The 12718-nt window shown below is 56.5% G+C and overlaps 1 protein-coding gene across 2 annotated transcripts; it reads left to right on the top strand.

Moving 5' to 3' along the window:
- Positions 1-8982: 8982 nt before the first annotated feature.
- Arc (activity regulated cytoskeleton associated protein) lies at positions 8983-12449 on the top strand. 2 transcript variants are annotated; one of them, XM_029548162.1, is made up of 3 exons: positions 8983-10987; positions 11238-11382; positions 11557-12449. In XM_029548162.1, exon 1 carries the CDS (start codon positions 9180-9182, stop codon positions 10368-10370), a length of 1191 nt encoding a protein of 396 aa, XP_029404022.1. In that variant the 5' UTR covers positions 8983-9179; the 3' UTR covers positions 10371-10987; positions 11238-11382; positions 11557-12449. The 2 variants fall into 2 exon arrangements, with proteins under 2 accessions (XP_029404022.1, XP_021073083.1); XM_021217424.2 differs by having other exon boundaries at positions 11235-11382; positions 11557-12448.
- The last annotated feature ends 269 nt before the right edge of the window (positions 12450-12718 follow it).

The raw sequence follows: 12718 nt of genomic DNA, 5'->3' as shown, positions 1-12718 counted from the left end.
GAGGAGGAGGAGGAGGAAGAAGAAGAGGAGGAGGAGGAGGAGGAAGAGGAGGAGGAGGAGGAGATGTCCAATCTCCTTTCCCTCCTCAGTACCCACTGCCATGGTGACCAGCTCCCACAGTTGTGCGGGCTTGCGGTTGTCACTGTGCCACCTCACAGGTGAGGATTGAAGCCAGATGGTAGGACACAGAATGGTACTTGAGCAAAAGCCCCAAAACTCATCAGGCTCCGCACTCAGGTGTCTTAGCAAGAGCCAGCGATGTCTTCTTTAGTGGCTGGAGTGTCTTCCCAGTTCATCAACCACAATGGGTCCATTTTAAAAGACCCATTAGTCATGATCCTTTAAGGGTACGTTTGTAAGCCTTTTGAAACTACTAGCAGTTCTCAGCCCAGCTCTGGGGATGGACTAGGACTTTGTCTAATTTAAGCCAAGTGAAATCTTCCAGAGATGGGGACAGGGTTCCTTTTTGACCACTGGTCTAGCCAAGCTCATCTGGGATCTCGCACTCCAGTGATGCCCTCCCTGTGTTTGGAGGGAGGAGATGCACCCTTCTTGACAGACAGCCCAAAGCTGTCATGTTCCAGGAACCAAAGATCTGGATTGGGATTCCATCTTCCTCACCAGCCAGGGAGTTGGAATAAAATCTCCCTAAGGATACAACCAAGAGCACAGATAGGACCTGACTGACCCTGTCTGTCTCTATGCTGACAGCAGGGAAGCCTTCTGGAACTAAAGGTCATGATTACAAAGGTGGCAGGGGGTGGAAAGGTGTGTGTGTGGATGGTGGCATTGGCAACACTGATATTGACAGTGGAGCCATGGTAGGGGTGACAGTGGTGACACTGCTGGAGTTGGCAGTATGGAGATCAGGGTGGGGGTGAAACTGGGGATGTTGGTGTAGGGGTCGAAAGGGGGAGGTAAAGTGGGGTCCTGCCCGTGGTCACGGGACGATGGGGTGATGCTTGGAGATGTGGCAATGGTGGGGGTGATAATAGTGAGGATGTGGTAACAGCTGTGACGGTCACACAGGAAGGAGGTCACAGCTGAGAATTTGGTCATCTGACCCCTGCAGTGTCTGCTCCCTTTTTTTCTTACAAAGTCCATCCAACCTGGGCTCCTCCCCTGCCCTTGGACAGAGAAAGGGCTAGATATGGTGGGGTGTTGCTCAACTGGGCAGTTTGGGGCAGACCCTGAACCCATGCACAACCTTTCCAGTGGGTCCAGGGACACCAGGAAGCGGGGGGAAAACCTGGATATCCAGGTGTCCGCAGCTCCACAGGTCACCCTCACTGGGAGCTGGCTGTCGGTTCCAAAGCCCAGGGCAAAGGCTTGAGAATTCAGATGAGCTGCCTTGGGTAGGAGGAGACATCGGAGAAGGATAGAGGTCCAGATCCAACACCCTCCCCGCCCAGAAAGAAAACGGAGGAGTCGCCAGGCCAGAGGAGGGTAACCACACTTGAAGGCCACTAGGGAGCCAAAAGAGTGGAGGGGACACAGCATTGGCCTCCCCTGCTCAACCTGTGCCCTTCTTTGCTTTCTACCCACAGGCTCCACCTCTAGGAAGCCCTTCCTGGTCCTCTGTGTCCATCTGAACTCTTTCAGGGTGCTGTGCTCCATCCCCATTGGTACCCCACTCCCCTTTGCAACAAAATGAGAAATGTCAGGCACATGAACTCCGAGCATCCTTACCTGGTGCACGCCCAGCCCGGAGCTCGAACCCTTCAGCCTGGACACTGTCCCTAGGGATTTATTTACAGGACTGAGGAGCTACCTACTGCCCAGGGCCGGGACCATCTGCTTTTTCCTGGGACCCAGAACTCCAGGGTAGAAGTAAACAAAAACCTGATACAAGGTCTTTGTGCAGGCCTGGTTTAAGAGTCACAAAGCCACCAATGGCAGGGGCCATGTCACCAGCCTCCAGCTTCTCTGCCAGGGACTCTGGTCCCCACCTCTCCTTCAGGGCAGGGGCAGAGCAGGTGCAGGGTAGGGTGGGCCCTGGGTGGTGGCAGGCTCAGCGCACAGAGCCTTCCTGCGTGGGGAAGCTCCTTGCTGCGTCATGGCTCCGCTATTCTCAGTCTTTCTCCTTTTATGGTGCCGGAAGCAAGCAAGCGGCAGCGGCTGCTGCTGGGCTGGCTCTGGGAAGTATTTAAATGGAATTGCAGAGAACAGCAGGAAAACACAGCCGCCAGGGTGGGGGTGGCAGCCTTGAACACCACCCTCTAACTGGCATGGGCATCTGAACTCTCAGCTCTGGGGGCGTCTTCATCGGCCAGCTGGCAGTAGCCCCCCACCCCGCCCCACCCCTGATGGAGCACTGCTCCTGTATGATCCAGCCCAGTGGGCGCACAGGGAGTTGGTAGGTGGGCACTCAGACTGGCTAGGGCCCCAGTGGAGCAGAGATGAGGGGTGGCTGCCAGCCTCCCACCTCAGCCCAGCATGGCTCCTGCTCATTCCTGGTTCATAACTCTGCCCCTTCTCCCAGCTCAGCACTGGCTACCTGGATACAGGGAACCCTGATAGTCTTCATTCCTGTCCCTTTGGTAGCCCAAGTTCCTGGGGCCATCTCTCCATAGCAGGGACAGCTCACACATCAAGAACACCAGCCACCAAATCATCTCCCCATATTCTGATTCTTTTCTACCCTCTCTACCCACCATGTCCTCCCCAGACTGAGGAGGTACTGGCCACACTGGCCCTGGCTCAAGGCTGGTGTCTTGGCTAGAATGAGGGAGACCTGACTCACCTTGATACCTGGTCTCTGCTACTATCCATGTTCTGTGTCTCCCCCCACCCCCAGGGACAGAACCCACATGGCCATGTTGCTGACCTTGGCCCGGAGTAGCACCCCACACATTTGGCAGTCCTTCCTTATGTCTGGCTGTTGGCTCCTGCATATATGGAGGAGTATACCCAGTTCTGGCTGGAAGCAGGTACACAAGGAAAAGCTAAAAGGGGCTACGACTGTGACATATATGGTTGCACACAAAACACATTTCCAGGCCCGTGCAGACACCAAGATTGGCCACTCATCTCAGGGACTCTGTGTGGATGCACACAGGATAGACTAAGGCATGCTGTGCCTGAAGACCCTTCCTAGAGACACAGAATATGGACAGCTATAGGGGGTCAAGACTTTCTCACTTTAATGTGGAGTTGGCATTTGTCAACTGAACAGGAGGGTGGGCAGTTGGTCAGAAGGAGCCTCGTAGTCACAGGTCCACTCAGGGCTTCCTCGGCCTTCACAAAGAAGAAGAAGGGGGAGGAGGGGAAGGGGAGGGAGGGAGGGAGGAGGAGGAAGAGGAAGAGGAGGAGGAGGAGGAGGAGGAGGAGGAGAAAAGAAAGAAAAAGAAAGAAAGAAAGAAAGAAAGAAAGAAAGAAAGAAAGAAAGAAAGAAAGAAAGAAAGAAAGAAAGAAAGAAAGAAAGAAAGAAAGAAAGAAAGAAGACAAGGAGGAGAGGGGAGGAAGAGGAAGAAGAGGAGGAACCCTAGTGGCCTCTTACTACAGTCTGCTTGTTGTGTAGTTGAGACCAAGGTGCTGAATGAGTGGCATGAAGTCACACACGTCTCAGGGAGATGCAAAAGTTCCTGTCCACAGCTCTCTGGGGGCTTAGGCTAGGCGCAGATAGGCTATCTGACATGGACTCAAAAATGGGCTTCCTCAGGTCTAGCCCCTGTCTCTTGATTCTACACTTACACTGGCCCCCTAGCGTATGAGTGCTGAACTCTGTACCCACAATGCCTGCATGGCTTCTCCTTCTAGACTATTCTAGCTTGAGCAATGACAATTACAGGGGCTGGCCTGTTTTCTGCAAGAAGCATCCCCAGGAAGTGCTGGGTGCTCTTTGCCAAGTTCGGAGGCTCTAAGCGAGGCCACCCACTGGCGCTGACAAGTTGCAGAAGACAGTAACCAAGCTAGAAGCACAACCGAGGGCCATCAGGTGGGGAAACTGAGGCCAGGGAAGGGGTGGGGGCTTAGAGAGACCTAGTCGTGTTCCCATAATACAAGGGAGTGTCTTATATGAGGACTCTAGGAGCCTGGAGGCCTCCGTCTGACCTCTAGCCCAATTCCTAGCCTCTATCATTGTGTGGCTTAGCTAGGTTTCTGGCCCTCTCTGGCCCTTCGCCTCCCTTATGAATCATGGCTGGGAGCAGGGAGGAACGCAGGTCTCTTGAGGACAGACTCCCACAAACCTGTGTCCTTGTCCGCGGTCAGGTGGGCAGTGGGAAATGCCTGGGGGCACAGAGATCATCAAGACTACGCAGATTCCATGGAAAAATACCAGGCTTCCTTGGAGGCTGGACTGGAGGAGCTGAGGCAGGAGGCAAGGAGGAGGGAGGAGAGATGAGGGAGGAGGGTCTGGTGTGTGGGGGCCCTGAACGAACATGCTGCCTTGCCTTGTTCCAGGGACAAGGATGTAGCACACAGCCTGCCAGACGGAAGAGGAAGGAAGGAAGGAAGGAGGGGGGGTGGCACAGAGAGAACATGTTCCTGTGGCTCGGGAAGGAAGACTGCTGGAAAGGGAGGGGAGCTCTGGGCCCTGGGGAGAACAACCCAGTCTCTCATGGTGCCACACCTTGGCTCCAGTCCCACCTCCATGTCCTAGCCTGTCTCTGTAACTGGCTAGAGCAGTGGGTCTGAGGCAGGTCCCCCCACCTTCCAGGGCCGCTATGGAAGCCAAATGAGATTACCCTTGTGAGAAATGAAACTGCAGCCCTGTCTTAGAGTCTCCATCTTTCCCAGCTTTCCCAGGATCTCCCTCAGTCCCTCCCCTCCCCTTGATGTTCTCTTTCAGTCTCAGCCCCAACACCACTCACTGTGCATCCTCGTGCCCTTCCAGGGTCGGGGGAAGTTAGGGACTCCAGTCTCAGCTCTCAGCTCCTGAGACCGTCATCGCCAGCCCTACTGTGTCCAGAGACTGGCAGTGGGGGTGACCGGAAGTCATTCAGCCAGCAGAAGGCTGGTGGGAGGGCCAGGTGTCCTCCCTCCTGCTGGCGGCTCATCCTTATGTCAGCTCAGCCTGAGGGTGCTAGGCCTTAAGCATCAGTAGGCAGTGGCTTTCTGAAGTTCACCGAACCAAGTCTAGTCTTGAGGACTGGAGTTGGGTCCCTCCTCCCTTCCTTTCCTGTCACATGCTGACAACAAGAAAGGACTCCAGCCACCTTCACTTTGGTGGAGCCTTGCCCACCTCTCCCCCCACTGCCACTGAGAAAAGGTGAAGCCAGATGATTAGAAAGGAATGTGGAAAGGCTATTCCCTTTCTCTCCCTCAGATCCCTGTCAAAAGGACCGCTCTGGAGCCCTGGTTTCAACCCATAGTGTAGACCTGGAGTTGGACAGGGTACCTGGGCATCAGTCAGGCGCTAGGACCAGGCAGCCAAAGAAACCTGTGCAAAGCGGGGTAGCAGGCGGCTGTCTAGAGATTTGAGGAAAGCACCTGGGCCAGGGGCTGGGCAGGAGGTCACACTGCTCAGCCAGTCAAGGGACAGAAGACTATACCCCTTCTCCTGCGCCCACACAGATGGCGGGTCTGTGGGCAGATGAGAGCAGGAAGCCCAACCAGGTCCCTGCTGCGTCCACCTCTGCTGCCCTGGATTCTGGCTCTATAAGGAATGGGGTCCCTTAACCCATATCACAGGGGGTGGATGATCAAGGTACTTGTGTGTGTCTGTCTGTTCATGGGTTCGGACACAGGCTTGTGTGCGCCTTTGTGTGCAGGTACAGGGATGGCTGCGAGCTCTGTCCTTGGAGGAACTTACTTACCCTTACCCTCACTACTCCCAGATGTTGACTGTTCGTTCAGCCTTAGAGAAAACATCTGCTGGGAAGACCATCTAGCCAAGGACAGCTGTGCCCCACAGAGGCCATGAAGGGACTTCGAAGATATCTTATGAGGCACGAGGAGGAGACTTAAGGGACTCTAAAGCCCCCATGCCTCTGGGAGCCTAGGTGGTGGGGACCCCAACACGTGTGATTCCTGTCAGGAATTCTGTACTCACCAGAAGTCTCTGGTTGTGAAAGAGGATCAGGGGGACAGTGCTAGAGGTTCCAGATGTAGGGGCAGTACAGGAGGCTATGGGACACTCACTGGTCCCAGAGCTCTCTGACTGATATATCAGGAGGAGGCCTCATCCTGAAAAAAAGGCAGCTTAGCATGACAGCATCGCAATGTAAATGCTAAGAGGCCAGAGCCCAGGGTATCTGGAGTCCTGGGAACAAAGGGCCAGGACTGACAGGGCTGTGGAACCAAGGTCATCTGGATCTTAGCGCGCTAAAGATTCACCCAGGCCTGCCCCATCGCTGAGGACTTCCGCTTTTCCTCAGAATTCATCTAGAATCTGTCAGGTAATTTTGCCATGGTTCCCTCCCCCCGCCCCCATGTTCTTTCCCTGAACAGGCCCAGCCTCCCCTCCCCACCTCACTGCCCCCATCCCCCAGCTCCAATCCTTCTTCAACCTTCCAGGGGGCTGAAGGTGGCACTATCTACCCCTCTCACAGGCAGGATTAGTGGGGCGGGTACTGGAAGAGTGTGGGTTAGAAATCCCCCTCTCTGAAGGCAGGGAGCCAGCCAGCCTGGCCTCTTTTCCAGAAGCAGAATGTAGCCCCAGGCTGCAGTGTGGGGGCGAGAAGGGAGTTGCTGAGGACTTCTGGGGCGATAATTGGGCAGTGATTAAATGTTCCCAGAGGAGCTGTGGCTATTGCCTGTGCCTGTCACCTGTCACTGGGCTCCTGTGTTCGTGGCTTCTGAAGACCCTGGAGGAGAAAGCGGGGCTCCCTGTGACCTGTCACCCCAGTGGGGCTCAGAGTAGTGACTCAGGGACAGCGAACTGGATGGACTGCCCTCCATGGAGATAGGAAATACCGTGGCCAGAGGGTCAGATCACCTCAGCCTCGGAAACTTCTCCATTTGTGCCCAATCCCCCTATAGACAAGGGGTGGGGGGACTGGTAACTGGCTACAGTGCAGCTGGTTGTCACCCTTGCCCACTCCAGCCTGCTCAATCCCAGTTTCCCCACTCTAGGGAGCTGTCCACCAGCTTCCATGTGGGTACAGAGAGACTGACTCTGGACACTGAAGGGCTACTACTGGCATGTGTGCAGACAGACCAGGGTCCAGCTGCCTCGTCAACCCGACCCCATGGCGTAGGACCTTGGTTAACCTTCAGCTCCCTCCAGACTCAGGCCTGCAGTTCCCAGCTCCCAGGATTCCTCCATAGGAAAACTCTAGCTAGTCCCTATTCTAGCAATTTCTCTGCTTGTTTCCCCTCCCTGCAGTGATGCCCCTCCGCCTGCCTTCTGTGTCCGCCTACTCACCTCTAATTAGAAATGCCAGGAGAGCCATTTTAGGGGAGGTTTTTTTTTTTTTTTTCCCCAGAAAGACATTCCTCTCGGGGATGGAAGCCCTGGAGGTGTGGGGGGGTGGGGTGGGGGGACAGGTTGGCTCTAAGAGAGGCAGGGCTCCCCAAGGCTTCTTGTAAACAGAGGAGGGGGTTCTGAGGGATACGGGGTTAGGAGAGTTCTGTAGGTGTGTGAGCAAAAGTGGGGTGGGAGAAGCTGAGATGTGAGTACATGTGGATTACAAGTGGGGGCCACTGGTGTGTGTGGAAGGCCCTGAGTGGGGGGCATGAATCTACAGAGAGGGCCATGAGTGGGGGGCATGAGTCTACATGGACGGGTGTGAGTGGGCTAAGTGCTGGGTGGTATGAGTGTTCAGTGTGTGTGTATGAGTGTGAGAGAGGGGGAACTGACAGAGATGGGGGGGGGCTCTTGCAGGCACCATGTGTCTGTGGGCCCCTGTAGGCTTCTGCTGTGGGCAGTGATATGTCCCCAAGTAACATCAGAGAATGGGAGACCTAGACCCGTGTTTCTGGCTTGGTGTAAGTCAAGAAGGATGCCCTCCCCCACTGCACCACAGCGCTGTTGGCTGTTGCCAGGGAATCGGAAGGGGCCTCCCTCTAGAGGGAATCTCAGCTTCCGGAGCCCCATTCCTTATATGGCATCTTGCTTTCCTCCGCAGGCTCCTGCCCCTCCTTCCTCCTTCTCCCTCCTTCCTTCCTCCGGACTAACCTCTTAGAAGTCTTGAGAAGCTTCTGGTCCAGTCGTGGCTGTGACCTAAGACTTCAGGGCTCAGCAATGTTGCCTGCACATCCTGATACCGCTATGCCTTACCCCAGTGTCTGTACAGGTTCAAGTGATACATCTGTTTCAGGGCACTGCAGCCCTGTTTAGCCACTGACACACAGACAGGGCCACTCAGTGTCCACAAACCTATGAAGGGGGTCCCGAAAAAGCATTGCCTGAGTGGAGTTCCCTAAGAGAGTTGGACCAGGCTAGGACTTGGACTTAGGACTCTTGGGGCAAGATTGGGCAGGAAGTAGGTGTGTGTGTGTGTGTGTGTGTGTGTGTGTGTGTGTGTGTCTGTCTGTCTGTCTGTCTGTCTGTCTGTGTGTGCGTGTGTGTCTATGTGTGTCTGTGTGTTTCTGTGTCCGCTAACCAAAGGCAGCTGAGGATAGAAGGGTTTGGAGTGAGAGATCCTACCAGGCACTTCTGAGATTGCATACTGTGTGGTCAGGCTAGGCAAGGGCCAGGATGGGCGCATCAAAGATCCAGAGGGGTAGCGTTCAGCTGCTCCCTAAGAAAAGAGATCATGAGGCCTTGAGGGCAAACAGTAGGTAATAACCTGCCTTAGCCTCATCCTCGCTGCCCAGGTCTAGAGGAGAGTGTCTCTGGTCCCCAAAATCCCTCCCGGTGGGAGGCGCGCAGCAGAGCACATTAGTCACTCGGGGCTGTGAAGGGGCGGATCCTTGAGGGCACCCACGGGAGGGGAGCGAGTAGGCGCGGGAGGCGGGGCCTGCGGCAGGAGAGGGCGCGGGCGGGCTCTGGCGCGGAGCCTGGGCGCCGCCAATGGGAGCCAGGGCTCCACGAGCTGCCGCCCACGGACCCCGCGCAGCATAAATAGCCGCCGGTGGCGGCTTCAGTGCAGAGCTCTGGCGAGTTCTCCCACAGCCGCAGTCTCTGGGTCTCTCCAGCTTCAGAGGCGACGAGCCTGCCACACTCGCTAAGCTCCTCCGGCACCGCGCACCTGCCACTGCCACTGCCGCTGCAGCCGCCGGCTCTGCTCCCTAACGGCTTCTGCCTCAGAGGAGTTCTTAGCCTGTCCGGAGCCGCAGCACCCGAGGACCAGATGGAGCTGGACCATATGACCACCGGCGGCCTCCACGCCTACCCTGCCCCGCGGGGTGGGCCGGCCGCCAAACCCAATGTGATCCTGCAGATTGGTAAGTGCCGAGCTGAGATGCTGGAACACGTACGGAGGACCCACCGGCATCTGTTGACCGAAGTGTCCAAGCAGGTGGAGCGAGAGCTGAAAGGGTTGCATAGGTCGGTGGGCAAGCTGGAGAACAACTTGGACGGCTACGTGCCCACTGGCGACTCACAGCGCTGGAAGAAGTCCATCAAGGCCTGTCTTTGCCGCTGCCAGGAGACCATAGCCAACCTGGAGCGCTGGGTCAAGCGTGAGATGCACGTGTGGAGGGAGGTCTTCTACCGTCTGGAGAGGTGGGCTGACCGCCTGGAGTCCATGGGTGGCAAGTACCCAGTGGGCAGCGAGCCGGCCCGCCACACTGTCTCTGTAGGTGTTGGGGGTCCAGAGCCCTACTGCCAGGAAGCTGATGGCTATGACTATACCGTTAGCCCCTATGCCATCACCCCACCACCTGCCGCAGGAGAACTGCCTGAACAGGAGTCAGTTGAGGCTCAGCAATACCAGTCTTGGGGGCCAGGTGAGGATGGGCAACCAAGCCCTGGTGTGGATACACAGATCTTCGAGGACCCACGGGAGTTCCTCAGTCACCTGGAAGAGTACCTGCGGCAGGTGGGTGGCTCTGAAGAATATTGGCTCTCCCAGATCCAGAACCACATGAATGGGCCAGCCAAGAAGTGGTGGGAGTTCAAGCAGGGCTCGGTGAAGAACTGGGTGGAGTTCAAGAAGGAGTTTCTGCAGTACAGTGAGGGTACACTCTCCCGTGAAGCCATTCAGCGGGAACTGGAACTGCCGCAGAAGCAGGGTGAACCACTCGACCAGTTCCTCTGGCGCAAGCGGGACCTATACCAGACACTGTATGTGGACGCTGAGGAGGAGGAGATCATTCAGTATGTGGTGGGCACCCTGCAGCCCAAACTCAAGCGCTTTCTGCGCCACCCACTCCCCAAGACCCTGGAGCAGCTCATCCAGAGGGGTATGGAAGTGCAGGACGGCCTGGAGCAGGCAGCTGAGCCTTCTGGCACCCCACTACCCACAGAGGATGAGACTGAGGCACTCACACCTGCTCTTACCAGCGAGTCAGTAGCCAGTGACAGGACCCAGCCTGAATAGAGGGGCCAGCCCAGGGTCCCCAGCCCACCTGCCACACCAGCCTGTGGCTTTTGCTGATTAGGGCTTGAACTAGGGCTGACTCCCAAAGGGATGCCCTGTTCAGCCAGACATCTACTCACCCACTAGCCTGGCCTGACTCACAACTGCCACACAACCTTGCTACATGAACTGAACATCAAGAAGCCACTCTCCCATAGGGCTCCCACCTGCCACCTACCCCTCATCTGTCTGCCCTGGTTCTGGCCCCAGCCCCATTGGTCTCACCCTCTATACTCTCAGACCATCACAGAACACCTCTGGCTTCCTCATTCTGCTCCAGTGTCCAGGGCCCTTTGGCTAATCAAGAAACCAAGTGTCTGTAAGGCAACAAAATGTAGGCACCAAAACCCAGGGGGCATCACCCCAGGGCAGACACTAAAGCAGAGATGCTGAGGGAACCTCAACTTCCGGGGATGCAGCCCACTCCTGCAGACACAGCAGATCCAGCTGGCACCCTAGCTGCCTCCTGGAGCAACCGGCCAGTCTTGGGCAGCATAGCTCCCCTCCCAGGGGTGAGCTGAAGCCACAAATGCAGCTGAAGCAGCAGACCTGACATCCTGGCACCTCCTGGCCCCCAGGTGAGCCCTGCCCCGTGTATCTTAGAGTTGGGGGAGGGGAGGGACAGAACCAAACCCACTTTCCAGGAGCCCTTCAAGGCTTCCCTAGCAAATCAGCTGCAAGGGTGGAGTGAAGTGGCATCAGGGTGGGTGTCACTGTAGTGGGCACTGGTACTTCACGGTCCAAGGAGGGGGCTGAGGAGGGGGCGGTTCTGGGGGGGAATTTGCTAAGCCAGCTCACCGGGGACCCTGTGATTTCTCACCCTAGCAGTGATTCATACCAGTGAAGAAGAGCAGAGCTCAGCTCCATGACTCAGCCATGGCAGGCGGAGGGTCCCCGAGGGGCTGAGTCCTCACACCCAGCCAAGGCAGCGAAGCAGCGGCTGGAGCCTCCGGAGCCAGGAGAATGACACCAGGTAAGAGAGTCTTGCCTTCTTTCCCGACCAAGCCCCAGATCCCAGACACTCTCCAGATTTCTGGGTTATCCGGGAAGTCCTGACAGGCCCCAGGGGTGCCAGCCAGGAGCAGGGTAACCTGGATCTAGTGGCAAGCAGTTCTCTCACCGTCTTTCTGCTTCCTGTGTCCTTCAGGTCTCAAGGCTGCTGAGAAGTCTCTGCTGCCATGTCTGGGACAGGCACCACCACAGCACCAGCACCAGCGCCAGCGCCATCCCCTCCTCTCCTGAAGCTGCCGACACAGAGGTTCCAAGACACTTTCAAGGCAGAGAAAACAAGATGACAGAAAGGAGGTGCCCGGCAGGGGGGCAGCACCCCAGCTCAGCCCAAGAGCTGAAGGGGAAGACAAGCCAGCGTGAAACCACGGGTCTGCCATGATACCCGCCCCGCTGGCCGCTCACTAGCCGCCTGCCACTAGCTACTGCAGCTTGAGCAGGGTCTGTACCCTTGGCCCTCTTGGCACAGAGCCCAGCTCGCTGCGTGGCCTTTGGCCCCCACCTCCACCAGACCCTTGTAGGAGCCATAAGGCTTGTGCCCCTGCCCAGCCTGATCTTTCCTGCCTGCCAGGTCAAGCCCAGTCCCAGGAGACCCCAGGCCTTGGCTCCTAGGCTGTTCCAGGCACCTCCCTGATCTGCCTGGTGATCGCCCAGCTGAAACCTCAGCCAAGCCCCAGCTCCAACTACCTTGTGCTGGTAGCTGCTTGTGTCTGCAGTCTGAGTAGGCCTTGTTACAGTTCCTCCATCTGCCTGGTCTATTGGTGTTCTGAGACCAGTTCCACCGATGTTCTGACAGATCCTCCTCCCTGTGCCCCTGCCAGCCCCCAAAAGGTTTACTTTTGCACATAAGCCATGACCCATATTCATTTGGCTGGCATAGGGTGTAGGTCGGCCCTGGGGACTAGGGAGACCCTGGAGAGCTCAAGAGAGTGTGGCTATCCCCTATTTTCACCAAGCCTTGAATATCCAGCCAGGCTGTCTGCCCATACCATCTTACCTCAAAGACAGACATATATCTATATATGATTTTGTTAATAAAACTATGAAACTTATTGGAGTTTGTGCCATTTCTCGAGGGCGTGGGATGGGCTGAAGCAGGACCTCAGAGGATGCTGCTCATCTGAGGGTGACTGCTCAAGGAGGTACGGGAACACCATGGACCCCAGAAAAACTTCTAAGTCTGGAATCCTTGGCCTTAAAGGCCTCCAGGACCCCCAAAGGCCAAGCCCATGGCCTCTAGGCCTGGACAGGTCCTTGAATCCCTATGCTGTGGTGCAAGATGTGCTGCAGGGGGTCTTGTC

Source organism: Mus pahari, chromosome 17 (assembly GCF_900095145.1).
Source record: "Mus pahari chromosome 17, PAHARI_EIJ_v1.1, whole genome shotgun sequence".
Classification (NCBI taxonomy): domain Eukaryota; kingdom Metazoa; phylum Chordata; class Mammalia; order Rodentia; family Muridae; genus Mus; species Mus pahari.
The sequence above is the reverse complement of the archived record's forward strand: the minus strand, read 5'-3'. Positions and strand labels throughout refer to the sequence as shown.